Source organism: Coregonus clupeaformis, chromosome 2, assembly GCF_020615455.1.
Source record: "Coregonus clupeaformis isolate EN_2021a chromosome 2, ASM2061545v1, whole genome shotgun sequence".
Taxonomy (NCBI): Eukaryota; Metazoa; Chordata; class Actinopteri; order Salmoniformes; family Salmonidae; genus Coregonus; species Coregonus clupeaformis.
The window spans coordinates 11667823-11691179 of record NC_059193.1 but is presented as its reverse complement, the minus strand read 5'-3'; the positions used below and the strand labels follow the sequence as shown (position 1 = coordinate 11691179).

Here is a 23357-nt window from a genome sequence, read left to right as displayed (position 1 = left end):
AATATGCTTTTTAGTCTAGAACTAGGCTTAATCTGTGTCTGGCCCCATCTGTTTGACTATTTATTTTTGATAGGTTTCTAAAGAAATCCTGTTTCTGATTGATCAGCTCAGTTTAAAAGAAAAGGAAAAGCTGCTCTCCGATGCAATCATTTATTTACCAACGTTTCAACGGCAAGCTGTGTTTTATCAGGGTATTGATCAACGACAAGCTGTCTTTTATCAGGGTATTGATCAACGGCAAGCTGTCTTTTATCAGGGTATTGATCAACGGCAAGCTGTCTTTTATCAGGGTATTGATCAACGGCAAGCTGTCTTTTATCAAGGTATTGATCAGCTCATCAACTCCCAACTGTTCCCTCCCCAGAGCGAGGCATAGGGGAATGAGGAAGTTCCTGACAGAATATAAGAAGGTGGTGTTCAGGGCCTACAGTGAGAGTGACTTCCAGATCCCCGTCACCAGAGGAGAGCTGCAGGAACATCTGGGACTCATGGGTCCTATCATTAAAGCTGAGATCAACGACCTGCTTACCGTGAGTGGAGATCAATGATCATCTTATGAATTCACTGATGTTTCAAATCAATTCATATTTTAGTGGCCTTAGCTCAACTACTAGTAACCTCGTCAAGGTGTTTTGGAGTTCTTGGTGTAATGGCAAAGGTGTTGGACAGTTGCAGGAACCCTGGTTTGAATCCCGGTTGCGTTACCCCCTGAATTCACTGCAATATTATTTTCATGGCATCCACTCAGATATCAGATTCTGTATGTGTTCTACTGTCAAACATTCACTTGATCTTAATTTTGATCTTGTTTTTAAACTTGATCCTGATCTTGATCTTGACCTTGACAGGTGACCTTCAAGAACATGGCGTCCAGGCCGTACTCCCTTCACCTCCATGGGGTGTATGATAAGAGCCAGGGTGATGGTCAGACCCAGACCCAGTGGGGGTCCTCCGGGGCCGGGGTGGCGGGGGTCCCTGGGGAGGCGGTCCTTCCTGGGGAGGTCAGGGTGTACACCTGGAGGATCACCAAGAAGCAGGGGCCCACCGCTACAGAGTTTGACTGTAAGGCCGGGGCCTACTACTCTACACAGAATAAGGCAGGTGTCACTGTCAACACTTCCTCTACCTGTATATTACAAAGCTACCTCATAGTTAGGCCTCATAAGTGTGTTTTATTTTCATTAGACATCTTATCAGTGCTTTGATATGCTTTTCCCTGCATGCACTTGTTGTTCTGGCATGTCTATTTGACTGTGTGGCTTTGTGTTCTGTTATTACCCCCTCAACAGGAGAAGGACCTCCACTCTGGTCTGATTGGCCCCTTAGTAATCTGTAAGCCAGGCACCCTCCACCCCCAACTGAACCTACAGCCCAACGTACAGGAGTACGCCCTCCTCTTCCACACCTTCGACGAGACCAAGAGCTGGTACCTGGACGAGAACATCCGTCAGTACTGCATCCCGCCCTGCCAGGCCCGGAGAGATGACCCCTGGTTTCAGCTCAGCAACAAGTTTGCAGGTACAATGGAGTTACTCAGACTCCCTCCTAATGTCAATAATAGTTTCATAATAAATGAGTCAAAATAGATTTCTCGTGAATTTCTCATACTCATATCTGATCGATTGTTTGTGTTTGAGATTAATTTATCCGGAAAATCTTTCCTTGTTACCTTAGCGATAAACGGCTACGTGGCAGAGACACTTCCTGGTCTGACGGTTGCCCAGCACCAGCAAGTCAGGTGGCACCTGCTGAACGTCGGGGGCAACGGGGAGTATCACACCGGCCACTTCCATGGTCTGCCCTTCAGCATTCATAAGGAGCAGGAGCATCGCATGGGGGTTTACAACCTCTATCCTGGTAAACACACACACACGCAAACACACACACAACCACAGTTACCACACACACACAACCACACAACCACAGTTACCACACACACAACCACACAACCACAGTTACCACACACACACACACACACAACCACACGCAAACGCACACACTCACACTCAAACACACATACTGTACGCACGTACACATGCCCACACAATAAAATAATAGTCAATCATCATGAATTAATCAAGAATGTCACCTGTCCCACCTTGGTCTCTGTCCCCCTGTCCAGGTGTGTTTGGCACAGTGGAGATGAGGCCGACCACGGTGGGGACCTGGATGGTGGAGTGTACTGTAGGAGAGCACCAGCTGGCCGGAATGAGGGCTAAACTACTGGTCTACAACCCACGTAAGTAGCCTACCACCCCTCACAACCCATGTAGGTACCACATCTCACAACCCATGTCTTAGAATGACTTAGAATGGCATTGTCGGCTATTCTTTTGTGAAATGTGGACAATATAAATAATAGAATGTAATTTCCTGTGATTGTCTGGCAGGATGCATCCAGCCTCTGGGGTTGAGGTCAGGAAGAATAGACGATTCCCAGATCACGGCATCAGACCACATAGGTAAGCAAGCTTCAGCGATGCAAGAATGTTACCACAAGAATGTTAGTACACACCTCTCCATCATGATAGCTGATGTGTGGTGAGCGTACTGACAGAAAAAAGGTTGCCGTGCATCACCTTAGGGTGCTTCACATTGGTGGTGGAAGAGGTGAGTTTCCCCCCGTACTATGTAAAAGCGCTTTGAGCACTGGGAAAGCGTTATATAAATCCAATCAATTATTATTATTATTAATTATTAAGTTATTTGACGTCAGGAAGTAGGCTCATACACAGTAAACACATGAGTAAGCCTCTAGAATGGAGAAATGTTGCCATGATGTATCAGTGACTTACTGTGTGTTAGGCCTGCATACTGTTAGCCAGTGTGATTGAATGCATATATGTGTTTGCCAGGTAACTGGGAGGCCAGGCTGGCGAGGCTGGAGCTATCTGGTTCCGTCAACGCCTGGATGGGCACGAATAAGAAATCATGGATCCAGGTTCAACACTAAACTTCCTGTTCTCCATGTAGCTCAGTTGGTAGAGCATGGCGTTTGCAACGTCAGGGTTGTGGGTTCGTTTCCCACGGGGGACCAGTATGAAAAAAAAACATGTATGCACTCACTAACTGTAAGTCGCTCTGGATAAGAGCGTCTGCTAAATGACTAAAATGTAAATGTAAATATCTTGTAGATTGAAAGGCCCTCTGGTTTAGCTGCCCAATTTTGATTCAGTCAATTGATTTGTTCCTCATGAGAAAAATTGGAATTGGGATTTCAGTTCACTTCCTGAAATGACTGAATTGAAATGGAACTGGCCCCAACCCTGGTCTCCTGTTGTGTCTCCTGTGCAGGTGGACCTCCAGAGACCCACCCTGCTCCATGGGATCCAGACCCAGGGTGCCAGAGCCTCTCTGGGCCTGAAGGACTACTTCATCATGCACTTCACCCTCTCCTACAGTCTAGACCAGGAGACCTGGAGTAGCTACAGGGGGAACAGCACCAAGCCCGCCTACGTCAGTACCTTACATGTACCTTAACCATCTGTACCACTATCTACTGGCTAGTACTCTACCCACAAAGCATGAGCTTCATTGTTTACCATACAAACCAGCAGTCAGAGGGAGCAGGTGCATTTATCATTTTGTTACTGTAAATGGCATCATTGCAATACTGTGGTGTAAAAGGTTCGTAGTAATACAAGGGGAATCAAGTGTGAGGAATATGTGAACCCTGGGCTGGTTTATTTACATTCTGTCCTGTACTCTTACATTGTATGTTCTGTTTCAACCTCCTGTTATCTCTCTTAAAGGGGCACACACTCATTTAACATGAGCATCACCCATACTACAATGCTACCTCTTATACTTACTGTTAATGATATAACTTCTGTTTATTTCAGATATTTAACGGTAACCTGGATGGCTCCAAGGTGAAGGAGAACCATCTGTCTCCCCCCATCCTGGGTCGCTACATCAGACTGCAGCCTGTCACCATCCAGAGGAACCCTGCTCTCCGCATGGAGCTGCTGGGCTGTGACGTCAACAGTGAGTCCCTGTGGCAGTTAGGAACACCTTTGTAACCGTTTGTAACAGCTCAGATCACGTTTAGTGGTGGTGCATGTTGTGATTAGATGATGATGTGATGTAGCCGAGGTTGAGAGGTTGAGAGGTACATCAGCAGGTAGTCCGTGGTTAGGGGACGGGGGTCAGGGGCCGGGGGTCAGGGGCCGGGGGGTCAGGGACGGGGGTCAGGGGACGGGGGTCAGGGGACGGGGGTCAGGGGACGGGGGTCAGGGGACGGGGGACGGGGGTCAGGGGACGGGGGTCAGGGGACGGGGACGGGGGTCAGGGGACGGGGTCAGGGGACGGGGTCAGTGGCCAGGGGTCTTGGACGGGGGTCAGGAGACGGGGGACGGGGGTCAGGGACGGGGGTCAGGGGACGGGGGACGGGGGTCAGGGGCCGGGGTCAGGGACGGGGGTCAGGGGACGGGGGTAAGGGGCCGGGGGTCAGGGACGGGGGTCAGGGGACGGGGGATGGGGGTCAGGGGCCGGGGGTCAGGGACGGGGTCAGGGGACGGGGGTCAGGGGACGGGGGACGGGGGTCAGGGGCCGGGGGTCAGGGACGGGGGTCAGGGGACGGGGGTCAGGGGACGGGGGACGGGGGTCAGGGGCCGGGGGTCAGGGACGGGGGTCAGGGGACGGGGGTCAGGGGACGGGGGTCAGGGGACGGGGGATGGGGGTCAGGGACGGGGGTCAGGGGACGGGGGACGGGGGTCAGTGGCCAGGGGTCTTGGACGGGGGAAGGTAGAAGGTGCAGGGACGGACAGATCTGGTGAATAGAATCCTTGAGAGAAGGAAGAAGGAAAGGAAAAACATGAAGATGCCCGCGGTTTCAATCAAGGATCTGTGTGTGTCTCAGGCTGCTCCTTCCCCCTGGGTCTCCAGAGGAGGTTGGTCCCAGACAGCAGCTTCAGAGCCTCCTCCTTCCTGCAGACCTGGAGGCTCTCCTGGAGCCCCGCCCTCGCACGCCTCCGCCAGGCTGGCAGCGCCAACGCATGGCGCCCCAAGGTACACACACACACACTTTTATTTTTTTTTATTTCACCTTTATTTAACCAGGTAAGCCAGTTGAGAACAAGTTCTCATTTACAACTGCGACCTGGCCAAGATAAAGCAAAGCAGTGCGATAAAAACAACAACACAGAGTTACATATGGGGTAAAAAAAACATAAAGTCAAAAATTCACTTACGCACTCACATATACAACAACACAGAAGCTCAAAGCACACACACAAAGTGAAACCACACACACCATCACCTCCCTCTGTGACCGGCACTAGGGCTGTGGCGGTCACAAAATTTCATCAGCCGGTGATTGTCAAGCAAATAACTGTCGGGTCTCATGGTAATTGACCGTTAATTAACATAAACATATTTAGCATCTTCTGGCTTCCACACATAGCCTACAAGCCACTGATGCAGACCTTTGGAACATCTACATTTAAAAAAGTATAATAAATCCATGTAATATAGCCTACACCTTCACAATAAATCCATTAGTTATTTTAGACAAGTCTAAAGAAACATGATATAAAGAAAATGTAGTCTATTTCAGAAGAACAGAACAGCATACTCTGAGGTTTCCTTATGTTAGGTCCTGATCTGGCTATGCCATATGGCTGTGGGCTACACTAGTTCATTTTAGCAGACAAGATTTGCTTAGAATTCCATGGCATTGTTTTATATTATTTTATAATATGAAGAATACAATTGAACAAAGCTGAATAAAATAGAAAGGATATTTTGTCCAATCGATTTGAGGGAGTGCTGTGTTGAGCGGTTAACAAAGAAATAGGTACTCTTATATGCTTAATTTAGAGTTATTAATATAACTTTAGTTGTTCTACAAACGTTTGGCTATATGTTTAGATTTTTAATACATTGTAAGGCTGCATGATGTGACTCTAATGATGATTTGAGAAAAAAGTCGCTTGAAAGGCATGAGCTCTGCTTTGTTTTTTTGTGCAGGCTGTACACTTCATCAGTCTCTCATTCAAAATTTGACAAGCACTTGCTACTGCCTCAAATTCCCTGGCGGCATCCCCTTTGTGTGGCCGAAATGCACCCTAAAGAAATCGATGCCGTTTGCGGCCAGTGGCCGTTATGCCCTTCTCCCTGAGTGCTGCGCGCTCCATCATGTGATCGGGTCTTTCTCACAGGCTAAAAGGGAAGACAGACACATCAGGGACGCAACTGCGGGCGTCCTTATCCAATTCCGTGGTGCATATTGAAGATATTGGAAGAACTGTCCACATTTACTTTTCGTCAGCCAACAAGTTGAGTAGGCCTAACGAACAGCAAAAGCAGTAGCCTATGTCAATCTACTATCCCCCATAGTACAAAAGTTGACCTATTCTATTCTGTGTGAGAAATAAATATTCCAAACATAGTCTGGGACAGTTGTGGGATGCGATAGATCCCAAATGAATACAACGCAACAGATCAGAACGTTTAGCTTAAAATGTTGATAAACTATTAGACTATTTCTTTACATTATAAGCGCAGCAATGCACACATGGTAGTAGGCTATAAGCGTGAATGTTCCATTAGCGGAAAACACCATTCTCAAAAGTGACCGCAAATGCAATTATGCATGTGATGCTTTTATTATAAAGGTGCATTTTTATTGTGAAAATGATCTTCCCCAAACTTGAAACTCAAGTGCTGCTTATGTATGCCAGTTAGGCTCTACACCCCTTGTAAAGTGGATTAATATGCTTAATTTTAAGAAGTTATTTGGCCTTTTAGTTGAGATACAAATCTTATCAAAACATATAGGCCTATGGGCTAGTCTACATGAGGTGTGCGACTATGATGAAGTCGCAAAAAAAGGCTTCATTTCTTATGCTGAGCATCATTCACAAGTGATAATATATAGTTCACAAGCGATAGGCTAATATTGTCACCCATCAGACTATTCTTGATTTAATCTTGTCTTTACATATACTAAATATTATATGTGTGAAATTTGTTTTGATTTAGAATGGACCATTATCATGCACCTGTCTCGAAACAGGGGCAGCGGGGAAAAATATGTCATCTATGCACTTAAATAGCGAATGGAGAACGCTTTTCCCTGGGGTTTATTTTCATGGCAGCCAGGTAGGCTATACTACTGTTGTTTATAATGTGCTTAATATTATGAAAGTTGAGAAATACAGTTTACATACACCTTAGCCAAATACATTTAAACTCAGTTTTTCACAGTTCCTGACATTTAATCCTGGTAAAAATTCCCTGTTTTAGGTCAGTTAGGATCACCACTTTATTTTAAGAATGTGAAATGTCAGAATAATAGTAGAGAGAGGGATTTATTTCAGCTTTTATTTCTTTCATCACATTCCCAGTGAGTCAGAAGTTTACATAGAGTGGGGAAAAAGTATTTAGTCAGCCACCAATTGTGCAAGTTCTCCCATTTAAAAGATGAGAGAGGCCTGTAATTTTCATCATAGGTACACGTCAACTATGACAGACAAATTGAGGAAAAAAAATCCAGAAAATCACATTGTAGGATTTTTAATGAATTTATTTGCAAATTATGGTGGAAAATAAGTATTTGGTCACCTACAAACAAGCAAGATTTCTGGCTCTCACAGACCTGTAACTTCTTCTTTAAGAGGCTCCTCTGTCCTCCACTCGTTACCTGTATTAATGGCACCTGTTTGAACTTGTTATCAGTATAAAAGACACCTGTCCACAACCTCAAACAGTCACACTCCAAACTCCACTATGGCCAAGACCAAAGAGCTGTCAAAGGACACCAGAAACAAAATTGTAGACCTGCACCAGGCTGGGAAGACTGAATATGCAATAGGTAAGCAGCTTGGTTTGAAGAAATCAACTGTAGGAGCAATTATTAGGAAATGGAAGACATACAAGACCACTGATAATCTCCCTCGATCTGGGGCTCCACGCAAGATCTCACCCCGTGGGGTCAAAATGATCACAAGAACGGTGAGCAAAAATCCCAGAACCACACAGGGGGACCTAGTGAATGACCTGCAGAGAGCTTGGACCAAAGTAACAAAGCCTACCATCAGTAACACACTACGCCGCCAGGGACTCAAATCCCGAATGGGACCATGTATCGTGAGATTTTGAGTGAAAACCTCCTTCCATCAGCAAGGGCATTGAAGATGAAATGTGGCTGGGTCTTTCAGCATGACAATGATCCCAAACACACCGCCCGGGCAACGAAGGAGTGGCTTCGTAAGAAGCATTTCAAGGTCCTGGAGTGGCCTAGCCAGTCTCCAGATCTCAACCCCATAGAAAATCTTTGGAGGGAGTTGAAAGTCTGTGTTGCCCAGCGACAGCCCCAAAACATCACTGCTCTAGAGGAAATCTGCATGGAGGAATGGGACAAAATACCAGCAGCAGTGTGTGAAAACCTTGTGAAGACTTACAGAAAACATTTGACCTGTGTCATTGCCAACAAAGGGTATATAACAAAGTATTGAGAAACTTTTGTTATTGACCAAATACTTATTTTCCACCATAATTTGCAAATAAATTCATAAAAAATCCTACAATGTGATTTTCTGGAATTTTTTTTCTCATTTTGTCAGTCATAGTTGACGTGTACCTATGATGGAAATTACAGGCCTCTCTCATCTTTTTAAGTGGGAGAACTTGCACAATTGGTGGCTGACTAAATACTTTTTTCCCCCACTGTACAACACTCAATTAGTATTTGGGTCAAACGTTTCGGGTAGCCTTCCACAAGCTTCCCACAATAAGTTGGGTGAATTTTGGCCCATTCCTCCTGACAGAGCTGGTGTAACTGAGTCAGGTTTGTAGGGCTCCTTGCTCGCACACGCTTTTTCAGTTCTGCCCACAAATGTTCTATAGGATTGAGGTCAGGGCTTTGTGATGGCCACTCCAATACCTTGACTTTGTTGTCCTTAAGTCATTTTGCCACAACTTTGTAAGTATGCTTGGGGTCATTCTCCATTTGGAAGACCCATTTGCGACCAAGCTTTAACTTCCTGACTGATGTCTTGAGATGTTGCTTCAATATATCCACATAATTTTCCTTCCTCATGATGCCATCTATTTTGTGACGTGCACCAGTCCCTCCTGCAGCAAAGCACCCCCACAGCATGATGCTACCACCCCTGTGCTTCACGGTTGGGATGGTGTTCTTCGGCTTGCAAGCTGTCCCCTTTTTTCTCCAAACATAACGATGGTCATTATGCAGTTGCAAACCGTAGTCTGGCTTTTTTATGGCGGTTTTGGAGCAGTGGCTTCTTCCTTGCTCAGCAGCCTTTCAGGTTATGTCGATATAGGACTCTTTTTACTGTGGATATAGATACTTTTGTAGCTGTTTCCTCCAGCATCTTCACAAGGTCCTTTGCTGTTGTTCTGGGATTGATTTGCACTTTTTGCACCAAAGTACGTTAATCTCTAGGAGACAGAACGCGTCTCCTTCCTGAGCGGTATGACGGCTGCGTGGTCCCTTGGTGTTTATACTTGCGTACTATTGTTTGTACAGATGAATGTGGTACCTTCAAGTCTTGGCTGATTTCTTTTGATTTTTTCCCCCATGATGTCAAGCAAAGAGGCACTGAGTTTGAAGGTAGGCCTTGAAATACATCCACAGGTACACCTCCAATTGACTCAAAGTATGTAAATTAGCCTATCAGAAGCTTCTAAAGCCATGACATCATTTTCTGGAATTTTCCAAGCTGTTTATAGGCACAGTCAACTTAGTGTATGTAAACTTCTGACCCACTGGAATTGTGATACAGTGAATTATAAATGAAATAATCTGTCTGTAAACAATTGTTGGAAAAATTACTTGTGTCATGCACAAAGTAGATGTCCTAACCGACTTGCCAAAACTATAGTTTGTTAACAAGACATTTGTGGAGGGGTTGAAAAACTAGTTTTAATAACTTAAAACTGTAAATATTGTAAGCCTATAGAAAGCTGATGGGATCGTCCTCTTTTTAATCGAGGCCATCACTTTGTTTTCTCGCACAATTGCATAGTCTATTGAAATATTGCGCAACATGAGCTCATGTGTTTGATTTTGATTTTCTAAAACATTTGCATTGATGTCAGAGTGATTAGAGGGACAATAGAGTGCTGAGTACCAGGCTGTTAGCAAGTTTGGTAGGCTACTAATGACCATCAGCAGCATCAGAGCTTGGAGAAGCCTAATTTCCATGACTAAACGGTCACGTGGAATTTGACTGCCTTCATGACTCGTGACCGCTGGTGTGGCTGTAATACAGCCCTATCCGGCACTTCTATTTTTTCATGATGTGTCAAGTCTCTCTCTCTCTCAATACAATTCGAAGGGGCTTTATTGGGAAACGTGTTTACATTGCCAAAGCAAGTGAAATAATCAATAAACAAAGTGAGAAGAATTTAACTCAAAAAGGTTTCAAAAAGATAAATACATTTCAAGTATTATATTATCAGCTATATATCAGATATTATCAGTTATATTAGCTATATTGCTTTCTTCAAAAGACTAGTGGAAAGTCCATATCATATCAATGTTTTAGCAATGTGCAAATAGTTGTAGTATGAATAGTATGGGAAGATAAATACACAGCTAAATATTGGTGCTATTTACAATGTTGTTTGTTCTTCACTAGTTGCCCTTTTCTCATGGCAACATGTCACAAATCTTGCAGCTGTGATGGCACACTGTTGTATTTCACCCAATAGAAATGGGAGTTTATCAATGTTTGATTTGTTTTCTAATTCTTTGTGGGTTTGTGTGATCTGTGGGGCATATGTGTCTCTAATGTGGTCATACATTTGGCAGGAGGTTAGGAAGTGCAGCTCAGTTTCAACTACATTTTGTGGGCAGTGGGCACATAGCCTGTCATCTCTCGAGAGTCGTTCGTGTCTTTTTGTAGAGCGAAACGTTTTGTGGAAGGTACTACACTGCGCACAGACCCCCTCGCGCACTCAATGTTGTCGAGATACGTTGTTTCCTTGTAGGCCGAGTTTCCTTGTAGGCCTATTTGGCAGGGAAACTGCGAAGCCAGCCTGTTTCCGTTTGAGTCTTTTATTAAAGAATGTGAAACAATGTTTCTGTTTGATCCTTTTCATTACATCATGCATAGCTGTTCTTTAAATGGCCTAAAATAAATGTGTTCATATGGGCAGAATATTATCTATAGGTTTTAATGAAAAACAGTAAACATACACATTTAATAACAGACTCAAACACAATCACGCAATAGACTACAGCTGGCTTCACAGCATCCCCCGGGAAACTAGATGTATTGTAGCCTGACGCGGATGAAAGAGTAGCGGAGAAAGGAGTTTGATTCTGCTGCAGTGTTCGCCGTAAAATATTACGCGTTGTGACGGTGCTTCGCTCGAGAGCCAGGTCTGCCTATGGCGGCCTCTCTCAATAGCAAAGCTATGCTGTACATTACATTTTTGGTCAATCATGTACTCTCTGTTTAGGGCCAGATAGCATTCTAATTTGCGCTGTTTTTTGGTTGATTCTTTTGAGTGTGTTAAATAGTTATCTTTTTGCTTTCTCATAATTTGGTTGGGTCTAATTGTGTTTCTGTCCTGGGGCTCTGTGGTGTCTGTTTGTGTTTGTACACAGAGGGGGCTCTTCTCTAGGTTAATCTCTGTAGGTGAGGGCTTTGTGGGGGAATGTGTGGGCATCGCTTGCTTTTAGGTGGTTGTAGAATTTAACAGCTCTTTTCTGGATTTTCATAACTAGTGGGTACAGTCCTAATTCTACTCTGCATGCATTGTTTGGGGGTTTGCGTTCTACACAATGTATATTTTTGCTGAATTCTACATGCAGAGTCTCAATTTGGTGTTTGTCACATTTTGTGAATTATTGGTTAGTGAGTGGGACCCCAGACCTCACAACCATAGAGGGCAATGGGTTCTATAACTGATTCAAGTATTTTTAGCCAGATCCTAATTGGGATGTTGAGGTTCATGTTCCTTTTGATGGCGTAGAAGGCCCTTCTTGCTTTGTCTCTTAGGTTGTTCACAGCCCTGTGGAAGTTACCTGTGGTGTTGATGTTTAGGCCGAGGTAGGTGTAATTCTTTGTGTGCTCTAGGGCAACAGTGTGTCGATAGAATTTGTATTTGTTGTCTTGACTACTCTACCTTTTTTGGAACATCATTATTTATGTCTTACTGAGATTCACTGTCAGGGCCCAGGTCTGACAGAATCTGTGCAGAAGATCTAGGTGCTGCTGTAGGCCCTCCTTGGTTGGGGACAGAAGCACCAGATCATCTGCAAACAGTAGACATTTGATTTCCGAGTCCAGTAGGGTGAGGCCGGGTGCTGCAGACTGCTCAAGCTGCATCCCTGTCTCATCCCACGGACCTGTGGAAAGAAATGTGTATGTTTTTTGCCAAATTTTAACCGCATGTTTGAGTACATGGATTTTATAATGTCGTATGTTTTTCCCCCAACACCACTTTCCATCAATTTAAATAACAGACCCTCATGCCAAATTGAGTCAAAAGCTTTTTTGAAATCAATAAAGCATGAGAAGACTTTGCTTTTGTTTTGTTTGTTTGTTTGTCAATCAATCAGGGTGTATATGTGGTCTGTCATACGGTATTTAGGTAAGAAGCCAATTTGACATTTGCTCAGTACATTGTTTTCACTGAGGAAATGTTGGAGTCTGATGTTAATGATAATGCAGAGGATTTTTCAGAGATTGCTGTATTGCAGATTCCACTGTAATTATCGGGGTCATATTTGTCTCCACTTTTGTGGATTGGGGTGATCAGTCATTGGTTCCAAATATTGGGGAAGATGCCAAAGCTGAGGATGATGTTAAAGAGTTTAAGTATAGCCAATTGGAATTTGTGGACTGTATATTTTATTTCATTAAGGGTACCATCAACACCACAGGCCTTTTTGGGTTGGAGGGTTTTGTATTTTGTCCTGTAGTTCATTCAGTGTAATTGGAGAAGCCAGTGTGTTCTTGTAGTCTTTAATAGTTGATTCTAAGATTTGTAGTTGATCATGTACAGTACCAGTCAAAAGCTTGGACACACCTACTCATTCAAGGGTTTTTCTTTATTTGTACTGTTTTCTACATTGTAGAATAATAGTGAAGACATCAAAACTATGAAATAACACATACACTGCTCAAAAAAATCAAGGGAACACTTAAACAACACATCCTAGATCTGAATGAATGAAATAATCTTATTAAATACTTTTTTCTTTACATAGTTGAATGTGCTGACAACAAAATCACACAAAAATTATCAATGGAAATCAAATTTATCAACCCATGGAGGTCTGGATTTGGAGTCCCCCTCAAAATTAAAGTGGAAAACCACACTACAGGCTGATCCAACTTTGATGTAATGTCCTTAAAACAAGTCAAAATGAGGCTCAGTAGTGTGTGTGGCCTCCACGTGCCTGTATGACCTCCCTACAACGCCTGGGCATGCTCTTGATGAGGTGGCGGGTGGTCTCCTGAGGGATCTCCTCCCAGACCTGGACTAAAGCATCCGCCAACTCCTGGACAGTCTGTGGTGCAACGTGGCGTTGGTGGATGGAGCGAGACATGATGTCCCAGATGTGCTCAATTGGATTCAGGTCTGGGGAACGGGCGGGCCAGTCCATAGCATCAATGCCTTCCTCTTGCAGGAACTGCTGACACACTCCAGCCACATGAGGTCTAGCATTGTCTTGCATTAGGAGGAACCCAGGGCCAACCGCACCAGCATATGGTCTCACAAGGGGTCTGAGGATCTCATCTCGGTACCTAATGGCAGTCAGGCTACCTCTGGCGAGCACATGGAGGGCTGTGCGGGCCCCAAAGAAATGCCACCCCACACCATGACTGACCCACCGCCAAACCGGTCATGCTGGAGGATGTTGCAGGCAGCAGAACTTTCTCCACGGCGTCTCCAGACTCTGTCACGTCTGTCACATGTGCTCAGTGTGAACCTGCTTTCATCTGTGAAGAGCACAGGGCGCCAGTGGCAAATTTGCCAATCTTGGTGTTCTCTGGCAAATGCCAAACGTCCTGCACGGTGTTGGGCTGTAAGCACAACCCCCACCTGTGGACATCGGGCCCTCATACCACCCTCATGGAGTCTGTTTCTGACCGTTTGAGCAGACACATGCACATTTGTGGCCTGCTGGAGGTCATTTTGCAGGGCTCTGGCAGTGCTCCTCCTGCTCCTCCTTGCACAAAGGCGGAGGTAGTGGTCCTGCTGCTGGGTTGTTGCCCTCCTACGGCCTCCTCCACGTCTCCTGATGTACTGGCCTGTCTCCTGGTAGCGCCTCCATGCTCTGGACACTACGCTGACAGACACAGCAAACCTTCTTGCCACAGCTCGCATTGATGTGCCATCCTGGATCAGCTGCACTACCTGAGCCACTTGTGTGGGTTGTAGACTCCATCTCATGCTACCACTAGAGTTAAAGCACCACCAGCATTCAAAAGTGACCAAAACATCAGCCAGGAAGCATAGGAACTGAGAAGTGGTCTGTGGTCACAAACTGCAGAACCACTTCTTTATTGGGGGTGTCTTGCTAATTGCCTATAATTTCCACCTGTTGTCTATTCCATTTGCACAACAGCATGTGAAATGTATTGTCAATCAGTGTTGCTTCCTAAGTGGACAGTTTGATTTCACAGAAGTGTGATTGACTTGGAGTTACATTGTGTTGTTTAAGTGTTCCCTTTATTTTTTTGAGCAGTGTATGAAATCATGTAGTAACCCAAAAAGTGTTAAACAAATCAAAATATATTTTAGATTTTAGATTCTTCAAAGTAGCCACCCTTTGCCGATGACAGCTTTGCACACTCTTGGCATTCTCTCAACCAGCTTCATTAGGAGTGCTTTTCCAACAGTCTTGAAGGAGTTCCCACATATGCTGAGCACTTGTTGGCTGCTTTTCCTTCACTCTGCGGTCCAACTCATCACAAACCATCTGAATTGGGTTGAGGTTGGGTGATTGTGGAGGCCAGGTCATCTGATGCAGCACTCCATCCCTCTCCTTCTTGGTCCAATAGCCCTTACACAGCCTGGAGGTGTGTTTTGGGTAACTGTCCTGTTGAAAAACAAATGACAGTCCCACTAAGCGCAAACCAGATGGGATGGCGTATCGCTGCAGAATGCTGTGGTAGCCATGCTGGTTAAGTGTGCCTTGAATTCTAAATAAACCAACAACAGTGTCACCAGCAAAGCACCATCACACCTCCTCCTCCATGCTTCACGGTGGGAACCACACATGCGGAGATCATCCGTTCAGCTACTCTGCGTCTCACAAAGACACAGAGGTTGGGACCAAAAATCTCAAATTTGGACTCATCAGACCAAAGGACAGATTTCCACCGGTCTAATGTTAATTGCTCGTATTTCTTGGCCCAAGCAAGTCTCTTCTTCTTATTGGTGTCCTATAGTAGTGGTTTCTTTGCAGCAATTCGACCATGAAGGCCTGATTCACACAGTCTCCTCTGAACAGTTGATGTTGAGATGTGTTTGTTACTTGAACTCTGTGAAGCATTTATTTGGGCTGCAATCTGAGGTGTGGTTAACTCTAATGAACTTATCCTCTGCAGCAGAGTTAACTCCGGGTCTTCCTTTCCTGTGGCGGTCCTCATGAGAGCCAGTTTCATCATAGCGCTTGATGGTTTTTGCGACTGCACTTGAAGAAACTTTCAAAGTTCTTGAAATGTTCCGTATTGACTGTCCTTCATGTCTTAAAGTAATGATGGACTGTAATTTCTCTTTGCTTATTTGAGCTGTTCTTGCCATAATATGGACTTGGTCTTTTACCAAATAGGGCTATCTTCTGTATACCACCCCTACCTTGTCACAACACAACTGATTGGCTCAAACGCATTAAGAAGGAAAGACATTCCACAAATTAACTTTTAACAAGGCACACCTGTTAATTGAAATGCATTCCATGTGACTACCTCATGAAGCTGGTTGAGAGAATGCCAAGCGTGTGCAAAGCTGTCATCAAGGCAAAGGGTGGCTACTTTGAAGAATCTCAAATATAAAATATATTTTGATTTGTTTAACACTTTTTTGGTTACTACAAGTGTTATTTCATAGTTTTGATGTCTTCACTATTATTCTACAATGTAGAAAATAGTACAAATAAAGAAAAACCCTTGAATGAGTAGGTGTGTCCAAACTTTTGACTGGTACTGTATATGTTTTTGCTGTTTGTTCTTTGTTATAGAGCCAAAAAGGTGGTTTATCCATACATTTCCATTTTGGATAGGTAGCTTTTCGTGTTGTTGTTGGTTTAGTGTGTTCCAATTTTCCCAGAAGTGGTTAGATTCTATGGATTCTTCAATTACATTGAGAAACATGTTCCTTCTTTTTCCATAGTGTATTTCTGTATTGTTTTAGCAATTCACCATAGTGAAGGCGTAGGCTCAGGTTTTCTGTGTCTCTATGTTTTTGGTTGGATAGGTTTCTCAATTTCTTTCTTAGGTTTTTACATTCTTCATCAAACCATTTGTTATTGTTGTTCATTTTCTTAGGTTGTCTGCCTGACATTTTTAGATTTGATAAGGAAGCTGAAAGGTCAGATATACAGTTTAGGCTTTCTACTGCCAAGTTTACACCTTCACTATTACAGTGAAATGTTTTGTCCAGCAAGTTGTCTAAAAGGGATTGGATTTGTTGCCCAATAGTTTTTTGGTAGGTTTCTGTTATGTGAATTATTAAACAAACTATTTCAGTGTCTCTGTGCGTCTCCCAAAAGGTTGTAAGTCTTTTGGGATTTAAGTAACGGACAGAGTCCTGATCTGCATAGTCAGAGATCTTTATTAATTGAGAATTCTAAAACAAAAGGGTGGTACAATCCTTTTATACACATAAGTCATACAAAAATCCTGCCCCCCCCCTAGGCGGCCTGTATTTTTCCACAATACACATCTTGTAAGCACACACACACCTCGGCTCAGCTCATGTTTTCCTCTGCTCTCCTGACCATCAGGGCACACACTGTTCTTATCTTTCCCACTCCTTGCTCGGCCAGGTGCAGTTATCGCATCCTCCCCAAATTGGGAGGCCCCTTTATCTTGGTTTAGACAGTTCTCCTTTGTTGTCTGGTCTAACTCTTACTCACATTGCTAAATAGTAGCTCAGTGCCATAGTCTTTACTGGTCCTACACTCACACATTTCTAACACATTATACACAGTTTCAGGGTGTAATAATTAGTCATTAATAATTAATCTATCAGTTTCTACACTACTTTCCTTCCATCAATAGCGTTTCTTAATAGTATGCAGTTTGTTTGGCTTTGATGCCTCATGATTGAGTATTGCTCTGTTCAAGTAGGCTATGGTTTTTCTGTAATCTGATAGGGGTGTCAGTGGGCTGACTGAGAACGCTCTGAGAGACTCTGGGATGAGGTCGGTGATAAAGTATTCTTCAGTACTGCTACCAAGAGATGTGCTGTAGGTGTACCTACCGTAGTAATCCCCTCTAAGTCTATCAGTGACTATATACAGACCCAGCGTGTGACAGAGATGAAGGAGTTGTGACCCGTTTTTGTTGGTTGTTTTGTTGTAGTTGTGTCTAGCGGGTCATATTGGGTAGGTGTTCTCTCTCTCTCTCTTTCTCTCTCTCTCTCTCTGTCTCTCGCTGTCTCTCACTCTCTCTCTCGCTCTCTCTCTCTCGCTCTGTCTCAATTTAATTTACATTTTAAATTTAAATTTAAGGGCTTTATTGGCATGGGAAACGTATGTTAACATTGCCAAAGCAAGTGAAGTAGATAGTAAACAAAAGTGAAATTAACAATAAATATTAACAGTAAACATTACACTCAGAAGTTCCAAAAGAATAAAGACATTTCAAATGTCATATTATGTCAATTTTTTATTTTTTTATTTTATTTCACCTTTATTTAACCAGGTAAGCCAGTTGAGAACAAGTTCTAATTTACAACTGCGACCTGGCCAAGATAAAGCAAAGCAGTGCGATAAAAACAACAACACAGAGTTACATATGGGGTAAACAAAACAAAGTCAAAAATACAACAGAAAATATATATACAGTGTGTGCGAATGTAGTAAATTATGGAGGTAAGGCAATAAATAGGCCATAGTGCAAAATAGTTACAATTTCGTATTAACACTGGAATGATAGATGTGCAAAAGATGATGTGCAAATAGAGATACTGGGGTGCAAATTAGCAAAATAAATAACAATATGGGGATGAGGTAGTTGGATGGGCTAATTTCAGAATGGCTGTGTGCAGGTGCAGTGATCGGTAAGCTGCTCTGACAACTGACGCTTAAAGTTAGTGAGGGAGATAAGAGTCTCCAGCTTCAGAGATTTTTGCAGTTCGTTCCAGTCATTGGCAGCAGAGAACTGGAAGGAATGGCGGCCAAAGGAGGTGTTGGCTTTGGGGATGACCAGTGAGATATACCTGCTGGAGCGCAGACTACGGGTGGGTGTTGCTATGGTGACCTGTTAGGTAAGATAAGATGGGGATTTGCCTAGCAGTGATTTATAGATGACCTGGAGCCAGTGGGTTTGGCGACGAATATGTAGTGAGGGCCAGCCAACAAGAGCGTACATGTCACAATGGTGGGTAGTATATGGGGCTTTGGTGACAAAACGGATGGCACTGTGATAGACTACATCCAATTTGCTGAGTAGAGTGTTGGAGGCTATTTTGTAAATGACATCGCCGAAGTCAAGGATCGGTAGGATAGTCAGTTTTACGAGGGCATGTTTGGCAGCATGAGTGGAGGCGGCTTTGTTTGCGAAATAGGAAGACGATTCTAGATCTAACCTTTGATTGGCGATGCTTAATGTGAGTCTGGAAGGAGAGTTTACAGTCTAACCAGACACCTAGGTATTTGTAATTGTCCACATACTCTAGGTCAGACCCGCCGAGAGTAGTGATTCTAGTCGGGTGGGCGGGTGCAAGCAGCATTCGGTTGAAGAGCATGCATTTAGTTTTACTAGTATTTAAGAGCAGTTGGAGGCTACGGAAGGAGTGTTGTATGGCGTTGAAGCTCGTTTGGAGGTTTGTTAACAGTGTCCAATGAAGGTCCAGATGTATACAAAATGGTGTCGTCCGCATAGAGGTGGATCCGAGCGTCACCAGCAGCAAGAGCGACATCATTGATATACACAGAGAATAGAGTCGGCCCGAGAATTGAACCCTGTGGCACCCCCATAGAGACTGCCAGAGGTCCAGACAACAGGCCCTCCGATTTGACACATTGAACACTATCTGAGAAGTAGTTGGTGAACCAGGCGAGGCAGTCATTTGAGAAACCAAGGCTATTTAGTCTACCAATAAGAATGCGGTGGTTGACAGAGTTGAAAGCCTTGGCCAGGTCGATGAAGACGGCTGCGCAGTACTGTCTTTTATCGATCGTAGTTATGATATCTCAGACGTTACGAAAGAGAGGTTGAACAGGCTAGTAATAGGGGTTGCGACAATTTCGGCGGCTAATTTTAGAAAGAAAGAGTCCAGATTGTCTAGCCCAGCTGATTTGTAGGGGTCCAGATTTCAGCTGTCTGAATTTGTGTAAAGGAGAAGCAGGGGGGGCATGGGCAAGTTGCAGCGGAGGGTGCAGAGCTGGTGGCCGGGGTAGTGGTAGCCAGGTGGAAAGCATGGCCAGCCGTAGCAAAATGCTTGTTGAAATTCTCGATTATTGTAGATTTATCCTTTTGTGGGCAGTGTGCACATAGCTTGTCTTCTCTTGAGAGCCAGGTCTGCCTATGGCGGTCTTTCTCAATAGCAAGGCTATGCTCTCTCTCTCTCTCTCTCTCTCTCTCACTCTCACTCTCACTCTCTCTCTTTCACTCACTCACTCTCACACTCTCACACTCTCTCTCTCTGTCTCTCTCTCAATTCAATTTCAATTTAAGGGCTTTATTGGCATGGGAAACGTATGTTAACATTGCCAAAGCAAGTGAAGTAGATAGTAAACAAAAGTGAAATAAACAATAAATATTAACAGTAAACATTACACTCAGAAGTTCCAAAAGAATAAAGACAATGCCCTTTTCTTGTGGCAACCGGTCACAAATCTTGCAGCTGTGATGGCACACTGTGGTTTTTCACCCAGTAGATAAGGGAGTTTATCAAAATTGGGTTTGTTTTCGAATTCTTTGTGGATCGCTGTAATCTGAGGGAAATATGTGTCTCTAATATGGTCATACATTTGGCAGGAGGTTAGGAAGTGCAGCTCAGTTTCCACCTCATTTTGTGGGCAGTGTGCACATAGCCTGTCTTCTCTTGAGAGCCAGGTCTGCCTACGGCGGCCTTTCTCAATAGCAAGGCTATGCTCACTGAGTCTGTACATAGTCAAAGCTTTCCTTAAGTTTGGGTCAGTCACAGTGGTCAGGTATTCTGCCACTGTGTACTCTCTGTTTAGGGCCAAATAGCATTCTAGTTAGCTCTGTTTTTTTGTTTGTTGTTCTTTCCAATGTGTCAAGTAATTCTCTTTTTGTTTTCTCATGATTTGGTTTGGTCTAATTGTGTTGTTGTTGTTGTTGTTGTCCTGGGGCTCTCTGGGGTCTGTTTGTGTTTGTGAACAGAGCCCCAGGACCAGCTTACTTCTCTCTCTGTCTCTCTTTCTCTCTGTCTCTCTCTCGCTGTCTCTCTCGCTCTCTCTCTCTCTTTCTGTCTCTCTCTCTCTATCTCTCTCTCTCTCTCTCATGGGCCCTCTCCATTATCACTCTCCTTCTTTAGCTAATCACATTTACTGCCTTCCTCAGAAACCACCATTGTCATGTTTTCTATATTTTCAGATTGGAGTGTTTCTTTTAAGGGTTGGTAGGATGTGAGCAACACTTGTGATTGCGAGACAGAGGTCAACTGTGACAAGTTTTCTCTGGAACTGAATGGTCAATGATAGGTTGAGAAATCATGTAGAATCTGTGACCAATTTATATTGCGATTGTAACCTTTTTTGAGCTTGATGTTCTTTCCCTGGAAAACACTAGGAATCAATCAAGAGATACAATTGTTTGTAATGGTCACATGCTGTGGTGGAAGTGTTGTAAGTCAGGGGTTTACCCAGTGTTCTATTCTTCTCCGTCCTTTGTTTTAATCGTTTTTATTCTTGTTTTTGAATACTTGTTCCTGCCAAAACCAGCATCTGGACCTAGATGCACTGCTGTGCACAGGGTTAACCAGCATCTGGACCTAGATGCACTGCTGTGGACAGGGTTAACCAGCATTTGGACCTAGATGCACTGCTGTGCACAGGGTTAACCAGTATCTGGACCTAGATGCACTGCTGTGCACAGGGTCAACCAGCATCTGGACCTAGATGCACTGCTGTGGACAGAGTTAACCAGCATCTGGACCTAGATGCACTGCTGTGGACAGGGTTAACCAGCATCTGGACCTAGATGCACTGCTGTGGACAGGGTTAACCAGCATCTGGACCTAGATGCACTGCTGTGCACAGGGTTAACCAGTATCTGGACCTAGATGCACTGCTGTGCACAGGGTCAACCAGCATCTGGACCTAGATGCACTGCTGTGGACAGGGTTAACCAGCATCTGGACCTAGATGCACTGCTGTGGACAGGGTTAACCAGCATCTGGACCTAGATGCACTGCTGTGGACAGGGTTAACCAGCATCTGGACCTAGATGCACTGCTGTGGACACGGTTTCTATTCGTGTATTGCACCTACTATAACCCACCCCCCTTCCTCCCTCCTCCTCCAGGCCAATAACCCCCATGAGTGGCTGCAGGTGGACTTCCTGGTTATGAAACGCATCACAGGGGTCGTGACTCAGGGGGCGTGGTCTGTTCTTACTCAGATGATGGTGACAGAGTTCTCCGTAACCATTAGCGACGACGGCCACTCCTGGTCCAACGTGGTTGACGATGGAACGCAAAGAGAGAAGGTATCACACACACATCACTCATTATCATCAGATTTATCACAGGCTACATCTCAGTACACACACATCACTCATTATCATCAGATTTATCACAGGCTACATCTCAGTACACACACACCTTCCTTAGCATGCAGGGGAATGTGATTTGAAACCTCAAGAGAAATCAAGATTATTAAAGGCAAAATGCCACCAGGCAGATTTACGAAACCTGATGTTGTAAAGAGCACAAACAGTGGCAAAGCTGTAACATGTTTAACTTTGCGAGTTTACGAACTGTGATTTATGTGAGCCAGCTCTGTTTGACTCTGCCTCCTCCTTCCTCCCAGATCTTCAAGGGGAACAGTGAGCCAGATGAGGAGATGCTGAACCTCTTTGATCCTCCTCTGTTCGCCCGCTTTATACAGATCCACCCCAGAGGCTGGGTGAACGACATCGCCCTGCGCCTGGAGTTCATTGGCTGTGACACCCAGCAGCAACACTGAGAGACAGGGCAGGGGGCCCCACTGTGCAGATCCACACTCAGGCCGACCTCATCATCATCTCTTCTATTTAATAGCGGTGACATGATCATGAAATAGTCATGTCATTGATGGATGAACAGAGTAATTGAATCTAGGTAAAAGGTTTGTTTAGCTAGGGTCAGAGTCATATATGGTATTAGTTATATGATATACTGTTGTAGTAACTGTCTATTAATAAGCTTCAGCTGAAAATGGCTCTTAGGCCTCGTCACTCCACTATCAACACATTACATCAGTTTATGAAGACTGACACAGACAGTTTGTCTCATTTACAATGTATACTACTACTAACACTATGACTTCTGACATTCCAGCTGTGATCAACTACATGTAAATAGTACAGTATAATTATTGTTTCTATCTGGATGGATGTGACTCTGTGACTACAGTAATCTGTACAGTACTGTATGTAATGCAATGTATCATATGCACTGAGGGGAGAGGGATAGAGTTTATATTGTTCAATAAAGATGGAATTATATCGAGCCTGGTTCTAGAGGTCAGTGTTGCGACACCCCCCCCCCTCACACACACACACCCGTCCTCCCATGCTTTCTCTTCCTGTCCTGTTCACCATCTCCCTTCCGTGACAGGAAACGGTTCTCTCTTTGCTTTTGTTTTGTTCCTTTGCTCCAGCCCAGGGGGATACTGGCAGTGTCTCTGTGTTTCTCTATGATTAGGGAGGGTTGGTTCACCTTCCTTTACTTCATTCCCGTCTCTCCAGACTGTTATTCAGTCTTAACCACTTCTCACAGTCTCTCAAGCCATTGGCAAGTGTGATTGATTTGGCCATTGTTCCACTCGTAAAGAAAATGAAGTGTAACGATATAAAGATGAAATACAGTTCTTCAGAAATTGCTATAATCTGGTCGAAAGACAGCAGTGTGTGTATGAGAGAGAGAGGGGAAAAAGGAAGAGGGCGAGAGAGAGGGAGGGAGGGAGAGAGAGAGGGAGGGAGAGGAAGAGAGAGGAAGAGCGAGAGAGGAAGAGAGATAGGGAGGGAGAG

General features: G+C 44.3%; 1 protein-coding gene across 1 annotated transcript in view; it reads left to right on the top strand.

The window, feature by feature from the left end:
• The window catches only part of LOC121533291 (coagulation factor VIII), a 29673-nt gene extending 6837 nt beyond the window's left edge, over positions 1 to 22836 (top strand). The window contains exons 15-26 of the mRNA XM_041839106.2: positions 365 to 530; positions 849 to 1097; positions 1290 to 1518; positions 1675 to 1857; positions 2123 to 2239; positions 2391 to 2462; positions 2856 to 2941; positions 3295 to 3456; positions 3843 to 3987; positions 4862 to 5010; positions 21651 to 21833; positions 22157 to 22836. Coding sequence (XP_041695040.1) covers positions 365 to 530; positions 849 to 1097; positions 1290 to 1518; positions 1675 to 1857; positions 2123 to 2239; positions 2391 to 2462; positions 2856 to 2941; positions 3295 to 3456; positions 3843 to 3987; positions 4862 to 5010; positions 21651 to 21833; positions 22157 to 22312 — 1897 coding nt within the window. The 3' untranslated portion in view covers positions 22313 to 22836. The remainder of the gene's footprint in view (positions 1 to 364; positions 531 to 848; positions 1098 to 1289; positions 1519 to 1674; positions 1858 to 2122; positions 2240 to 2390; positions 2463 to 2855; positions 2942 to 3294; positions 3457 to 3842; positions 3988 to 4861; positions 5011 to 21650; positions 21834 to 22156) is intronic.
• The last annotated feature ends 521 nt before the right edge of the window (positions 22837 to 23357 follow it).